The sequence below is a fragment of the Hylobates moloch genome, unplaced genomic scaffold (genome assembly GCF_009828535.3).
Source record: "Hylobates moloch isolate HMO894 unplaced genomic scaffold, HMol_V3 SCAFFOLD_2, whole genome shotgun sequence".
Lineage (NCBI taxonomy): Eukaryota > Metazoa > Chordata > Mammalia > Primates > Hylobatidae > Hylobates > Hylobates moloch.
This window is the reverse complement of record NW_026652277.1, coordinates 140,979,469-140,992,472: the sequence shown is the minus strand read 5'-3', so window position 1 is coordinate 140,992,472 and position 13,004 is coordinate 140,979,469. Positions and strand designations below refer to the sequence as shown.

Below are 13,004 nucleotides of genomic sequence, written 5' to 3'. Positions count from 1 at the left end.
TCTTGGGTCTTATGAAATAATAGACAGTGACCCCTGGGGGAACAACGCTGGCCAATGTACATTCACCTCTGTTCCAAGTTTTTGATGTACAGAGGAAAGCTACTCCTAAGACAACAGGTGACTCCCTAGGGAGTTCCTAAAGGTTACAGTGTTTGACTTCTTCCGTTCATGACCAGAAACAAAAATGAGCCTGGAGGGGGCACAAACAGAAGCCCTACAGGGTGTGATGTTTATCCTTTGCTTCCAAGTTGGGTCTATAGATATATATTTTCCCGGTTCCAATGGGGGTGGCCGGACAATCTTTATTTTTCAGAAGGGGGGTACAAATACCTTTCCAGACTAGGCAGTGATTTTTCCCTTGTATGTTGTGATCTGGAAGAATGCACCATATATGGTCTCCTAACTTACAAGTGGAATCCCATTTACCTTACTGCAGCCTTGGGAACTTGCCAACTATAGTTGAATCAAAGAATCACAGGGAAACTTCTGCTGTTGTGTCATTAACACAACAGTAGGTGCAAATGATAGACTCATTTGTGCACTGGAGATATAGATACACAATTTTTCAGGTCCAAGTAACAGTGGCAGGAGGATTCAGGTATAATCCATTAAGTGGGAAGAGTTCTATTTATCAAGTAAGGGTTTGAATATTTCAGCATCACCATGGTTAGTGAGGTCTGGGGTAAAAACCAGGTGAGATGTCGGAAGTGAGACTTGTAGTGAGTGATTTTCCAGGTAAGCCATAAGATAGACCTCTCTAGCCTGGGAATGTTGATGACAAATCCAGCAACTGTGAAGATGATTTCCTGATGCAATAATTGTTGAAATATCTACTATAGAGTTATGTTCCCACCCATACTGGATCACAGTAACTAGGAGAGCAAACAGGATGAACAGTGACATCGTGATTCAGCTAGGCCTTAACATGGCCTTTATGCCCAACAAAGACAAAAGAGATGTTTCCTAAGAGATTGGCTAAAGTGATACAAAAGAAGTATTACAATCAGGAAGAAGAGAAAAATTTTAGCTCGCATTCCCACCCGCAGCATCATGTTACCACTTCTGGCTGAGACGTTGATTCTTGAAATAGCAGAGGTCCCCCAAAGGTTCACAGATGTAGGTGGTGGTGTCCCCTTTTTGTACCTGTGACTCATAAGACATAGGTTAATCCTGGACAGATGTACTCAGCTAGGTATTCCCTGAAGTTTAACAGCAGAGGGGGTACTCAGTGACACCTGATAAGGGCCCTTCCATTTTGGTTGCAGTTGATCTTCAGGGGATTCTTCTTTCCAAGTTTTAGCAAAAGTAAGTCTCCTGGTTAACCAGGGGAGCTATCTTTCCTTTCTGAAGAAGGGTAATATTTTATTTTTGTAGTGGAGAGCATTTTGAACCTGACCTAAATTCCAAAAGGGAGAAGTGAAGTTTGTATAGCCTTTATTGACATTATTCAATAATGACTGCAGAGCTAGGATTGTTAACAGGCTAAACTATATAGACAAAGATGATACGAAGATTTCAGAATATTTTTTCTCTATGGGCACATTTGCTAAAATCTGCTAGCTGTTTTTCTAGCTTCTAAATATCTAAAAAGATTTTCTTTTTATTATTTTCAGAACAAGACATAGTGAAACCAGAAAAGACTGTTTCTCATGGTAAACCAGGTATTTTGCAGGTGGTATTTGTAGTCTCAAATAACCTCTCAATGCTCTAATTTTAGCAGAAGGAAGAGTTTAGAGTCAAGTCTAAAGTTATTTGGGACTATTCATGTCTTAACAGGACTAATTTCCTCATTTGATCTAATAATAAAGCAGTTTCTGTGATATAATTAAGCAAATTATGAATTTTGTGAATAAATTCATGAAAGTTGAGTTTCTTACTTGTATTTGGAAAGTTTACTTTTTTCTACTTTTACAACGAAAATTCTAAATCACACATAATATATAGGCTTTAGGGCACTCTTGATTGGTTTTTGATATATTTATCTTATATTGTAGAGGTAGTTATAGAGTTTAATATAAATATAACACAGAAAGTTTCTTTATGAATGAATTAATATAGTAATTTGACAAATACCTGTTAAAACATGTTAAATCTATTTACAGACATGTAAAGATCAGAAAGATTATTAAATGATATTATTTCACTATTGATCACTGTTAATCATCTTAGGAAGAAATTTGGTATAAAAGAGATTAGACTTATAGAGCGTATATATAGAACTTATATATATAGAACTATATGTAGTTCATTGTAGACCTCTGACTATTGAAAAACATATCAATTCTGAAGCTGAGCCTGTAGATGCATACTCCCATCCTCCAGTCTCTGCCTCTGTTGTCACACGGTATTCTCTCTGTGTGTCTTCATATTACATTCCCTCTATGTTTGTCCATCTCTGTATCTCTTTTCTTCTTTTGATCATAACGCTAGTCATGTTGGATTAGGGCCCAGGCTAATGATCTCATCTTAACTTAATTATAACTGCAAAATCTATTTCCACACAAGGCACATTCATAAGGTACTGGGCATCTGGACTTCCACATTTATTCTGGGAGACAGAAGTCACCTTCTAACAGGTAGATAGTATAAAGAGAAAGCAGAATAACTAGAGAGATGTTATGTGAATGCTGAAGAGATTGATATAGGACATGGCATGTGGAAAACTAACTCTGAAAACCAAATTTTATAATTGGACAGCTTTGTGGGAATAGGCAGTTGTCCTGTATTTATCACAACTTAGTTTTATAAATAGCAGAACTATTAAGGCAACATTTTCTTAATCTGGTTGGGCTTTAAGAGCACAACTGAACACACTTATTTCCACACAATTGTACGTGTGTTTTAGGGTTTTTTGGTGTTTCCATTCATGTTTCTTAGAGGATTGTGTCAATACTTGTGTTAGATTCTCAGAAAGAAATATGACTATGTATTATCCTTTCCAATACCACTGGAGAGAATCTCTATAACCTTGATTTTATCCTTACGTTTAGCCAGAGCACATAGCTATGTCCCTAAATCACATTTACTGGGCCAAAAGTGACTTTCCTCTTATTGAACTGTGCTTTGTATTGTATCTCTGGTGCATGTTAAGAGCAGTAGGTGGAGTTCTATAAAAGCCATTACACATTTAGGGTAAAAATATTGCTGAGGCTGTTATTTACATTATACAGCCTTTTGTTCTGAGAACCCAGGAAACAAATTTATCTCAGTTATCATTACCAGTGATTACTCTGCTTCTCTTAAACAAAGTAAGTATTTACATCTCAAGAACACTGTAAATGGTTTAACATTTGTGCGTTTTGTTTTCACCTGAATATCAGAAAGATGAGAGATAAATTTGCAACCCAAGTCAAAGAAACTATACAGTAACTGTAACATGTATTTTGTGTTCTAATACAATTCCTAAATTTATATACTTTTCTACATTCATTTTTTGCTCAATTTCTCAATTTTTACCTTGTTTTACTTATTTATCTAATGAACAAAAAAAGAATGAGAGCCTATCTTATCACCATGTATTAGGAATTGCACCAATTCCCTGCATTCAGTGATAGATACACAAGACCTCTGTCCTCAGATATTTCACAATGTAGAAGAGAAGGCATTCACTTAAGTTGATACGTGCAATAGATTATGATTAACATAATGATAAAGAGATCTACCAAGTAATATTAGCACATAAAGGGAGTAAACAATTCCACTGCATCAGAAAAAGGCTTCTGAGAAAGAGACAGCTAAGCTAGGCCTTAAGCAGAGGTTAGTCAAAAAAAAAAAGAAAGAAAGAAAGAAAAGAAAAGAAGAGGAACGAAAAGAAAATAGTGAGGGGACTAAACTCTGATGATGAAAAAAGTCAAAGAACGTCTAGATAGACACTATATGTGGATAGGAAGATTCGAAATTATGAAGGTGTTAGTTCTTCCCAAATTGACCTATAGAGTCAATGCAATTATGGAAAATTCCCAGAAAATTATTTTGTGTGTGTTGACAAACTGAATATAAAGTTTATGTGGAATGGAAAAAGATCCAGAATAGCGAACATGGTACTGAGGACAAAGTTGGAAGATTGACACTATTGAATTTCAAGGCTTAAAAGCTTTAGAATTCTTTCCATTTTTTCTTTCCTTGGCCTCAAGTAGTTTCTTTGTGTGTATATGCTGTTCAGTGCTCTTCTGATGACTTAATGGCACCTTCCACACATCTCCAGAACTCCCTTCCTCTTCTCTGCTGCTCTCTACTCTACCTTACTCTGATCTGTGATCACTGACTGCTTTGGCCTTTCCAGACTCCCAGCTCCATCTTACAAGCTCCATGATTTGCCTAGGCTGAGTTGCTAGGCAACTCATTGCTGCATTAAGGCCTTGTAACTTTCTCCAAGCACTAAACGGAAGCAATCACAGAGTACATCTCATTTGTTTCCCATCACTAAAGTATCACTGTTCTTTGCTGTCTGATGTTCAGTATCTTTAAAACCATTGTTTTATATGTTTTGTCTGTTTTCCTTAATTTCCAGTATGAAGAGTAATTAGACCCCTGTTATGTTATCTTTGCTAAAAGAAAAAGTCACTAGGACAGTTTTGAAATTAAAAGAAGGCAGTATTAATATTTATCCCATTACAGTAGAGCATACATAGTATGTTTACCTTCCCCAAAAGCCAAGTGAACAGGAATTTAAAAAGAAAGGGAAAGTGATCAATATGGTTGAATGTGTTCATTAGTCTTGGAAAGTAATGGGAAATTGGTGACCAGAGAGACTAATACATAGAATGGTGGAGCTAGAAACTAGATTATAGTGAATTAATGATGAAGTGGGAGTGAGAAGTAGAAAAAACAAGTAAAGATGATATTCCTTAAAAAGTTGAGTTGAACAGTGATGGACAGGCACTAGATGGCATTTGTAAGAAAACAGAATCAGAGAAAAATGTTGACTATTCAAATATTGGTTGATGCAAAACAGAGAGAAAATTAAAACTGACTATGAATAGAGCAGAGGCTGACAAAATGGCCCACAGACTGGCCACTAGTTTTTATAAAGTTTTATTGGAACACACTCATATTTATTTACATTATTATCTATGGCTACTTCTATATTCACACAAATGAAGAATTGTGAGAGACCATATGTCCTAAAACCTGAAAATATATGCTATCTGACTGTTACAGAAAAAGTTTGCCGATCTTGCACTAAAGAACTTAGCCATAAGTTACACATTCTATAGAATTTTGACAAAAAAGGATAGGTGGGGTCTATATTGTTTGATTTTTATTTTCAAATATATAATATCATATTTAATAATGTCAATTTAATAAGAATTGTATGACTCAGCCTTTAATAATTTTTTTACTTTTTTCTAGGCAAAGAAGTCAAGCCTAAACCTCCACGTATGTTATACGCATGCTCCATAAACAAATACGTACATATGTACATACATACATAAAACAAATCTTAAATGCATGCTGTTATTTATCTTGATTTCATTACCAAAATTTTCCTTTATCCTTTATTCACTGGAAGTATCTTTCCTTACCTTGTCATTAAAAATCTCAGCTCACATTTCCATTATTTTCTCAAAAAAAATTTTTTTGAGGCAGAGTCTCACTCTGTTGCCCAGGCAGTGGGCAGTGGTGTGATCTCTGCTCACTGCAACCTCTGCCTACCAGGCTCAAGTGATTCTTGTGGCTCAGCCTCCCCAGTAGCTGGGATTACAGGCACGCACCAACACACCCGGCTGGCCTCCCAAAGTGCTAAGATTATAGGCATGAGCCACCATGCCTGGCCCTCAAAATATTTCTTATTGGGATAAATAGTGAGGAATCTTGTTAAGTACTAGTTTGCCACAATCATAAGAATATGGTTAATATGACATTAACTTTTCAAAGTTAATATGAGATTGAAACCAATGAATAACATAGAAAATAATTATATAAAAATAAATATGCATGAGTACAGGAAATGAATATCTTTCTATAATCATTGTTACTAATGTTCATCTATATTTTTAGAACTACAAGGAAAAAAAGAAGAGAAGCCAGGTATGTATATATTTTATTTATAGACATATATGCTTTCCAAGTTTAGAATAAATAGCACAATCTCTTTGCAAATGTCATGTCCTAGTACAAATATTATATCAAATTTTATCCTTGACCAACTTAAAAAAAAACTAACAAAATATATATTTATCTATGCTACCCATTTCTAGAAAAAACTCTATTTGCATAGGTGAAATCTCTGAGAAATTTACATGGTTCAGAAGAAGTAACTGAGTAATTGAATTGATTTCATAAAGCCAAAATTTTCTCTGATTATTGTAGGACACAGACATCCAATCAGCAAAACATCTGCTCTCATCCTTCTCTCTTTTGAGGCTTCTGAGTCAGATGAACATTTCTGAAGGCTACAGTAGGCAGTAGAAACTTTTTCAAAAGAACACTCAACTGTCTGGTTCTGAACACAGTTAAAATTTTGTTTAATGTTTCATAATTGTGTTATTGTTGTAGGGCTACTGTAGTAAAATTCCACAAACTTGGTGGCTTAAAACAACAGAAATTTATTCTCTCACAGTTCTAGAGAGTAGAAGTCCAAAATGAAGGTGTCACAAGGGACATGCTTTCCATGAAATCTGTAGGGAGGAATCCTTCCTTGCATCTTCTGGTGTTTTCCAGCAATCCTTGGTGTTCCTTGGCTTGTAGATGCATCACTTTCAATCTCTGCCTCCATCATCACATGGAAACCTTCTCCCTTTGTGTCTCTAGCTCTGTAAACCCTTCTCCTCTAATAAGTACACCAGTCATATTGGATTAAGTACCTACCCTACTGCCCTATGACCACATCTTAACTAATTACATCTGCAATAACCCTATTTACAACAAGGTCATATTTTAAGGTACTGGAGGATAGGATGTAAGCATACCTTTTGGAGAGACACAATTAAATCCATAACAGTCCATTCTCTGGCTGGCCCAAAATTTATGTCCTCCATAGGTGCAAAATATGTTCACCCCATCCCAACATTTTTAAAAGTCCTAATCATTCTAGCATGGTTCTAAGTCCAAAATTTCATCTAAATATCAATCAATAGTTCCAAATCTCATTATTTAAATCATCTAAATCAATTATATATGAAACTTGGAGTATGATTCTTCCTGCAGCAAAATTCCTCTTCTCTTTTTGAACCTGTGAAAACATGAAACAAATTATTTACTCACAAAATAAAATGATGAGATAGGTATAGGATGGACATTCCCATTTTAAAGGGAAGAAATTGCAATAAAATAAAAAGATGTCCTGGGTCCTAAGAAAATCCAAAACCTAGCGTATTTGAAAGCCTGAGAATATTCTCTCTGGCTCAGTGTTCTGTACTCTGGGCCTGGTGGAACAGTGGCCCTGCCCTCTTAGCTCAGTGAGCCGACAGCCCTGCCTTCTCTGCCACAGGAGGTCCCATCAACCCAGGCGTTTGAATTCCTGGCTCTTCTCTTGGAGTCATTATCCCTTCATTTTATCATGTCTCCATCCCTTTTTGTCCAGGCTGGCATTGTTTTTGCTTCTTTAAAATTATTAAAAACCTGACTAGTGTCACATTCAATTCATGGGGTGTCTAAGCCATTAGATAAGAGGGTCCTCCACAGATATTTCCTGGATAACCACATCTCTATTTCTGTCTTCCGCTGAAGTGGCTCCATGAGTCATACATCTAATCTCTTTAGCAAAAGTTTGTCCAACCACATCCTTGGCCCTGTCTCCATGGCACACTGTCTAGATAGGCTGAGAATTTTTCAAATCAGTAAGTGCCAGTTCTTATTTGATTAACAGTTTCTTCTTCAATTTATGTGTATCTTTCATTTCACATTTTATTATAAACAACAAGGAGAAATCAGTCTGCACCTTCCATACTTTGCTTGAAAACGTTCTTAGCTAAATTTTTAAGTATTCATTTACTATTTCCATCTTCCACCTAACAGAAGAACACAATTAAGCTAAGTTTTTTGCCACTTTATAACAAATATTACCTTTCCTTTAGTGGCCAATAACATGTTCCTCATTTTCTTGAGACCTCGTCTTTAAAATTCATATTTCTAGCAACATTCTACTTCTGCTTACAATAATATATATCTATGTGATTTGAATGTGTTTTCTCAAAATGTATGTGTTACCTGTGTAATTAAATAGTATTGAGAGCTGGAGCCTTGAAGAGGTGATTAGGCCATGAGAGCTCCTGTTTTGTGAATGGGAACAAGGCCCCTATAAAAGAGGCTCCATGCAGTGTTCAGCTAGCCTGCTGTCTTCCCCTTTTGGCTTTGCCCTGTAAGGACACAGCATTCCTTCTCTCTGAAGGACACAGTAGCAAGGCACTATCTCCAAACCAGAGACCAAACCTGCTAATACCTTAATCCCAAACTTCATGGTCTCTAGAAGTATAAGAAATACATTTCTGTTCTATGTAAATTACCCAGTCTGTGATATTCTATTATAACAGCACAAAATGGACTAAGTCAGAAATGTGTCATTTAAAATGACAAGAGCTTTCTCTATAGCTCTCTTGAATTCTTTCTGAGCCCTCATCAGAATAACCTTTAAAGTCAATATTTCTGCCAATAGTCTCTTCAAAGCAATCTAGGCTTTCTATATTAAGTGTCTCAAAATTATTCTAGCCTCTACCCATTACCCAATTTCAAAACCACTTTAACACGTATAGGTATTTGTTTCAGCAGCACCTATGTTCCTAAACCAAAATTGATTAGTTTCCTTGGATGGCTACAATAAAATATCACAAATTGTGTTGCTTAAAACTATATAAATGTTTCTCTCTCACAATTTTGGAGGTTAAAAGTCCAAAATCAAGGTGTTGACAAAGCAACACTTCTTTTTAAACCCATAGAGGAGAATATTTGTTTGCTTCTCCTAGCTTCTGGTGTTTTCTGGCAATCCTCGGTATTTCTTGGTGTGAAGATATATGACTTCAGTCTCTGCCTCTATTATCGCATGGCCGTCTTCTCTCTTTGTGTCTCTCTCTTTGTGTCTCTTCTCCTCTTCTTATAAGGACCAATAGTCATATTGGATTAAAAACCTACCCTTCTCTAGCATGACCTCGTCTTACCTTAACGAATTACATCAGTAGCAACCCTATTTCCAAATAAGGTTACATTCTGAGGTACTGGGGGTTAGGACTCAACAGATTGTTTGGGAGAACACATGTGACCCATAACACTATTTGTCTCAATTCCTAAATCATGTAAGTACCCAATTAGATCTATTTCAAAGAGTCTCTTCCAACTCTTGTTGTTAAAATAATTTATCTTATGTTGACTTTGGAACTATTTACTGCAATAATCATCTTAGAAAAAAGTAGAAAACTTAGATTTAAAAATATTAGCTATAGCAACAACTTGACAGACAAGTGCAAAGCATGTTTCTGTTTCGTGTTTAATAGTCCATCATTGGCAAACCAGCGTAAAACTGGAATAAATTTTAGTTAAATTTTTTTTTTTTTGAGACGGAGTCTCGCTCTGTCACCTAAGCTGGAGTGCAGTGGCATGATCTCAGCTCACTGAAATCTCTGCCTCCTGGGTTCAAGCAATTCTCCTGCCTCATCCTCCCAATTATGATAACCAAATAAATTTATTTCTAAAAATTAATTTGTATTCTAGTTTATTTTTTCAGGTTTTAAATTTTCTGCATTTTCTCTCCCTCAGAGCCCCAAATTAAAAAAGAAGCAAAACCAGGTAACATGAGCTTTATTTTATATAGATTCAGAGTTGACATTACCTTTATTTTATTAAGTACTAAAAGAGGCTTACATCTCACTAGGGAGACATGCACAGAGCCTCCAAGTTCCTCATTATTTTGTCAACTCCGTTGCTCAACATGATTTTATAGCACTGGATTAGGTGAGAATGGGAATATTCCCTAGACAAAAACACCTAGAAAATGGCCTTAAATAAATCTCAACAGACTCTAGGTTTCTGGAGACATTTCTAAGGTTTTTATGAAATTAATAATCATCATGTTTAACTTATGGCTTTATTTCCGTAATTCTGGTGGCTTTGTTTTCATAATTTTGAAGTATTTCGAGTAATATACCAGAATTATAAAATCATAAAGTTATAGACTATTGTGGTTTGAAGGGAATGAGAGCAAGAATTTATTAAGCATCTGTTGTGAACTAAGGACTAGCATAGGATTTTTACTTTCATCATATCATTATGAGAAACAGACAGCATGGCAATTATTACCTATACTCAATATCTGAAGAAGCAGTTCAATAGATCAAGTTCAGAAAATAAGTTATTATTCCAGGATTTTCAAATTAATCAATGTTAAAGCTAGGGGTCTGCCCCATGTCTGATTTGCACCAAACCCTGGGTACTCCCATTAAGAGATTGTCCCTAAAATGCTATCATTTTATTAGAAGGTAGCATTGACCTAAAAAAAGGGTGACCTTTCCAAGTCTACATTGTTATTTAGTGTTTAAGTCATACCTCTGGTACCAACTAGCTATTGACCTGAGGCAAGTTCAAAAAAACCCTCAGGCTCTATGGTAGCTATTTCTTTATTATAAAAGATTACTTAGCAAGATTCTTCAATATCAATAAATCAAGAATAGAAATCTAGACACATATTCAATAGTACCTCATCCCCTGAATTCTCACCAGTACTTACCTGGCAACTGATCATAAGCTTGAATATAGTTGCTCTTGTGATATATTTACAATATATTAAGGCTTGTAATAGCCTTGTTACATTACAGATATTATTATGATTTATTATTTATTTATTTTCCTGATGATATTTATCTGCTGTAGGTGGATATGTTTTACCAGATAAAAGCATTTTGTATTTTTGCCGGTTTTACTTTTCTTTAACCAGAAACCCAATACTATTTAAAGCTAGTTATGCCTAGTTCTATTTACAATAACCGGTTATATTTGTTATTGTTAAATACTCCATTTTGCAGGTAATTTAATCTAATATGTTATTCATTTATTTTTAGCTATATCTGAAAAAGTGCAAATACACAGTATGTATATTAATTTTATCTTTTATGCTTATATAGAGTTTTTACAAAAAAAATTTGAAATATTTTCAAAATCATGTATTTTCAATCTGTGCTTTTATGTTTACGCTTTATCACAGCCTGTGTTTTGAAAACTGTAATTTCAAAAATTTTGTAAATAAGAATTCTTGGCATACTGTTTTCATGAACTAAAACCTTTAAGTTTTACATAGAAACAAGGATGATATGAAGATTTCAGAATATTTTTTCTCTATGGGCACATTTGCTAAAATCTGCTAGCTCTTTTCCCAGCTTCTAAATATCTAAAAAAATTTTCTTTTTATTATTTTCAGAACAAGACGTAGTGAAACCAGAAAAGACTGTTTCTCATGGTAAACCAGGTATTTTGCAGTTGGTATTTGTAGTCTCAAATAACCTCTCACTGCTCTAATTTTAGCAGAAGGAAGAGTTTAGAGTCAAGTCTAAAGTTATTTGGGACAATTCATGTCTTAAGTCGTAAGCTTCTAGACCATCTCCAATTTTAGTCATCTTCAGAATATTTTTTTTGTACTGAGAATTTAACCAGTGAGATGTAACTAGACAACTAGTCTTCCCTTCCCGTCAGAGAGTTAGCTTTGCACAAAAACCATAGTCACCCAGCACTTAGATGAGTGGGCTCTATACTTTCTGTTTTATTCTGATTTGGGCAAGGCATTCTGAGCAAACTTGTAATCCAGATTGGCTTATTCAAATATGATCATTTTAGACTCTCCAAGTCCCAAAAATGCTGAAGAAATCAACATTTCTCCATGCTTCTTTTCCTGACTCTTTCTTTTCTTCACCCTTCCTTCCCTTTCTTATTTTCTTTTTATTCCTGGTCTTGAATTTTGTAGAAAGTAGAAGTAAGCTAATGTGTTCTGCTTGTAAAAAAAAAGATACATAATTTATCAAAACGAGATTATGAATTAATTTTTATTTAAGAATAAAAACAAGTTTTTATTTCAGCTAATTAAATATGAATTTAATTTTGAGGCTACCCAAGCCCCAATTATTCTATAGAATATTATTTTTCATTCCAGGCTGAAATATGTACCCAATGTTGTGAATATAGTTAGGCCAGAATCTTTGAAAAGTGAAAAACATATTTTCTCTAAACAAATCTTAGGAAATCCTTTGCTTATTTTATAAATGGTGCTTTAGAAAATCTGTATACAATGGGTTTTAGTCTGTTTGATTTGTTTTGCATATGCCTTTAAAAAACTATGATACACCAACAACAGAAAACATAGGAATAAGGAAAGCAGGGCTGGAGTGTGGAGAGGTGAGAAGAGCTGTCTGTATTGACAAAAGCAGAACCTTAGAAACAACTTTCAGAAGGCCTCATTAAATGAAACACTGTTATTTTCTTATGTCCCAAATATTAGCCAATTTGAGGTGAAATAAAGAGAAGTGACAGACTTTAGTCTCTGAGTGTGCATCAAATGCATTGTCTTGTAGGAACAACTGTTTTACTTCAGTTACACCATCATGCTCTTTAAATTCTGTTATCCAGTGAAACTTTCTACTTAGGATATTTGATCAGTTGATTCATACCCAGTGTGAAATGCTTGAGAAGTTTAATTTCGTATAGTATCAGGGCAATAATCTCTTTACTTTGACCCAAACATCTTTGACTATGAAAAATCACTGAGAACAGAGGACATCACACAAATACATCAACTTTGTTCTTCCCCAGCTTCACACTGTAAGAAATTTGGGTTCTCCACCTATTCCTGGGTTCCCAGGGAGATATTGGTACAAGAAGATCAAAAATTGCTCCTTCCTATTCTAATTTAATAATAGTAAGGCAACATATATTTTATAAAGCAGTACCTCTGGGCAGATAAGTACACTGAAATACAGTGAAGGCAAAAAATAGGGTTCATACTGGCACGTTAGGGAACAATTTAAGTTAGGAAAACTTCTATAGCAAGATAGCTGCAAAGGACATTTCAGCTGGACAGATTTTCTTTG

The 13,004-nt window shown here is 35.0% G+C and overlaps 1 protein-coding gene across 1 annotated transcript in view; it reads left to right on the top strand.

The window, feature by feature from the left end:
• LOC131382920 (triadin-like) overlaps positions 1 to 11,387 on the top strand; it is a 56,255-nt gene extending 44,868 nt beyond the window's left edge. Inside the window, exons 5-8 of the mRNA XM_058435729.1 lie at positions 1,614 to 1,661; positions 5,353 to 5,379; positions 6,001 to 6,025; positions 11,345 to 11,387. Coding sequence (XP_058291712.1) covers positions 1,614 to 1,661; positions 5,353 to 5,379; positions 6,001 to 6,025; positions 11,345 to 11,387 — 143 coding nt within the window. The remainder of the gene's footprint in view (positions 1 to 1,613; positions 1,662 to 5,352; positions 5,380 to 6,000; positions 6,026 to 11,344) is intronic.
• The last annotated feature ends 1,617 nt before the right edge of the window (positions 11,388 to 13,004 follow it).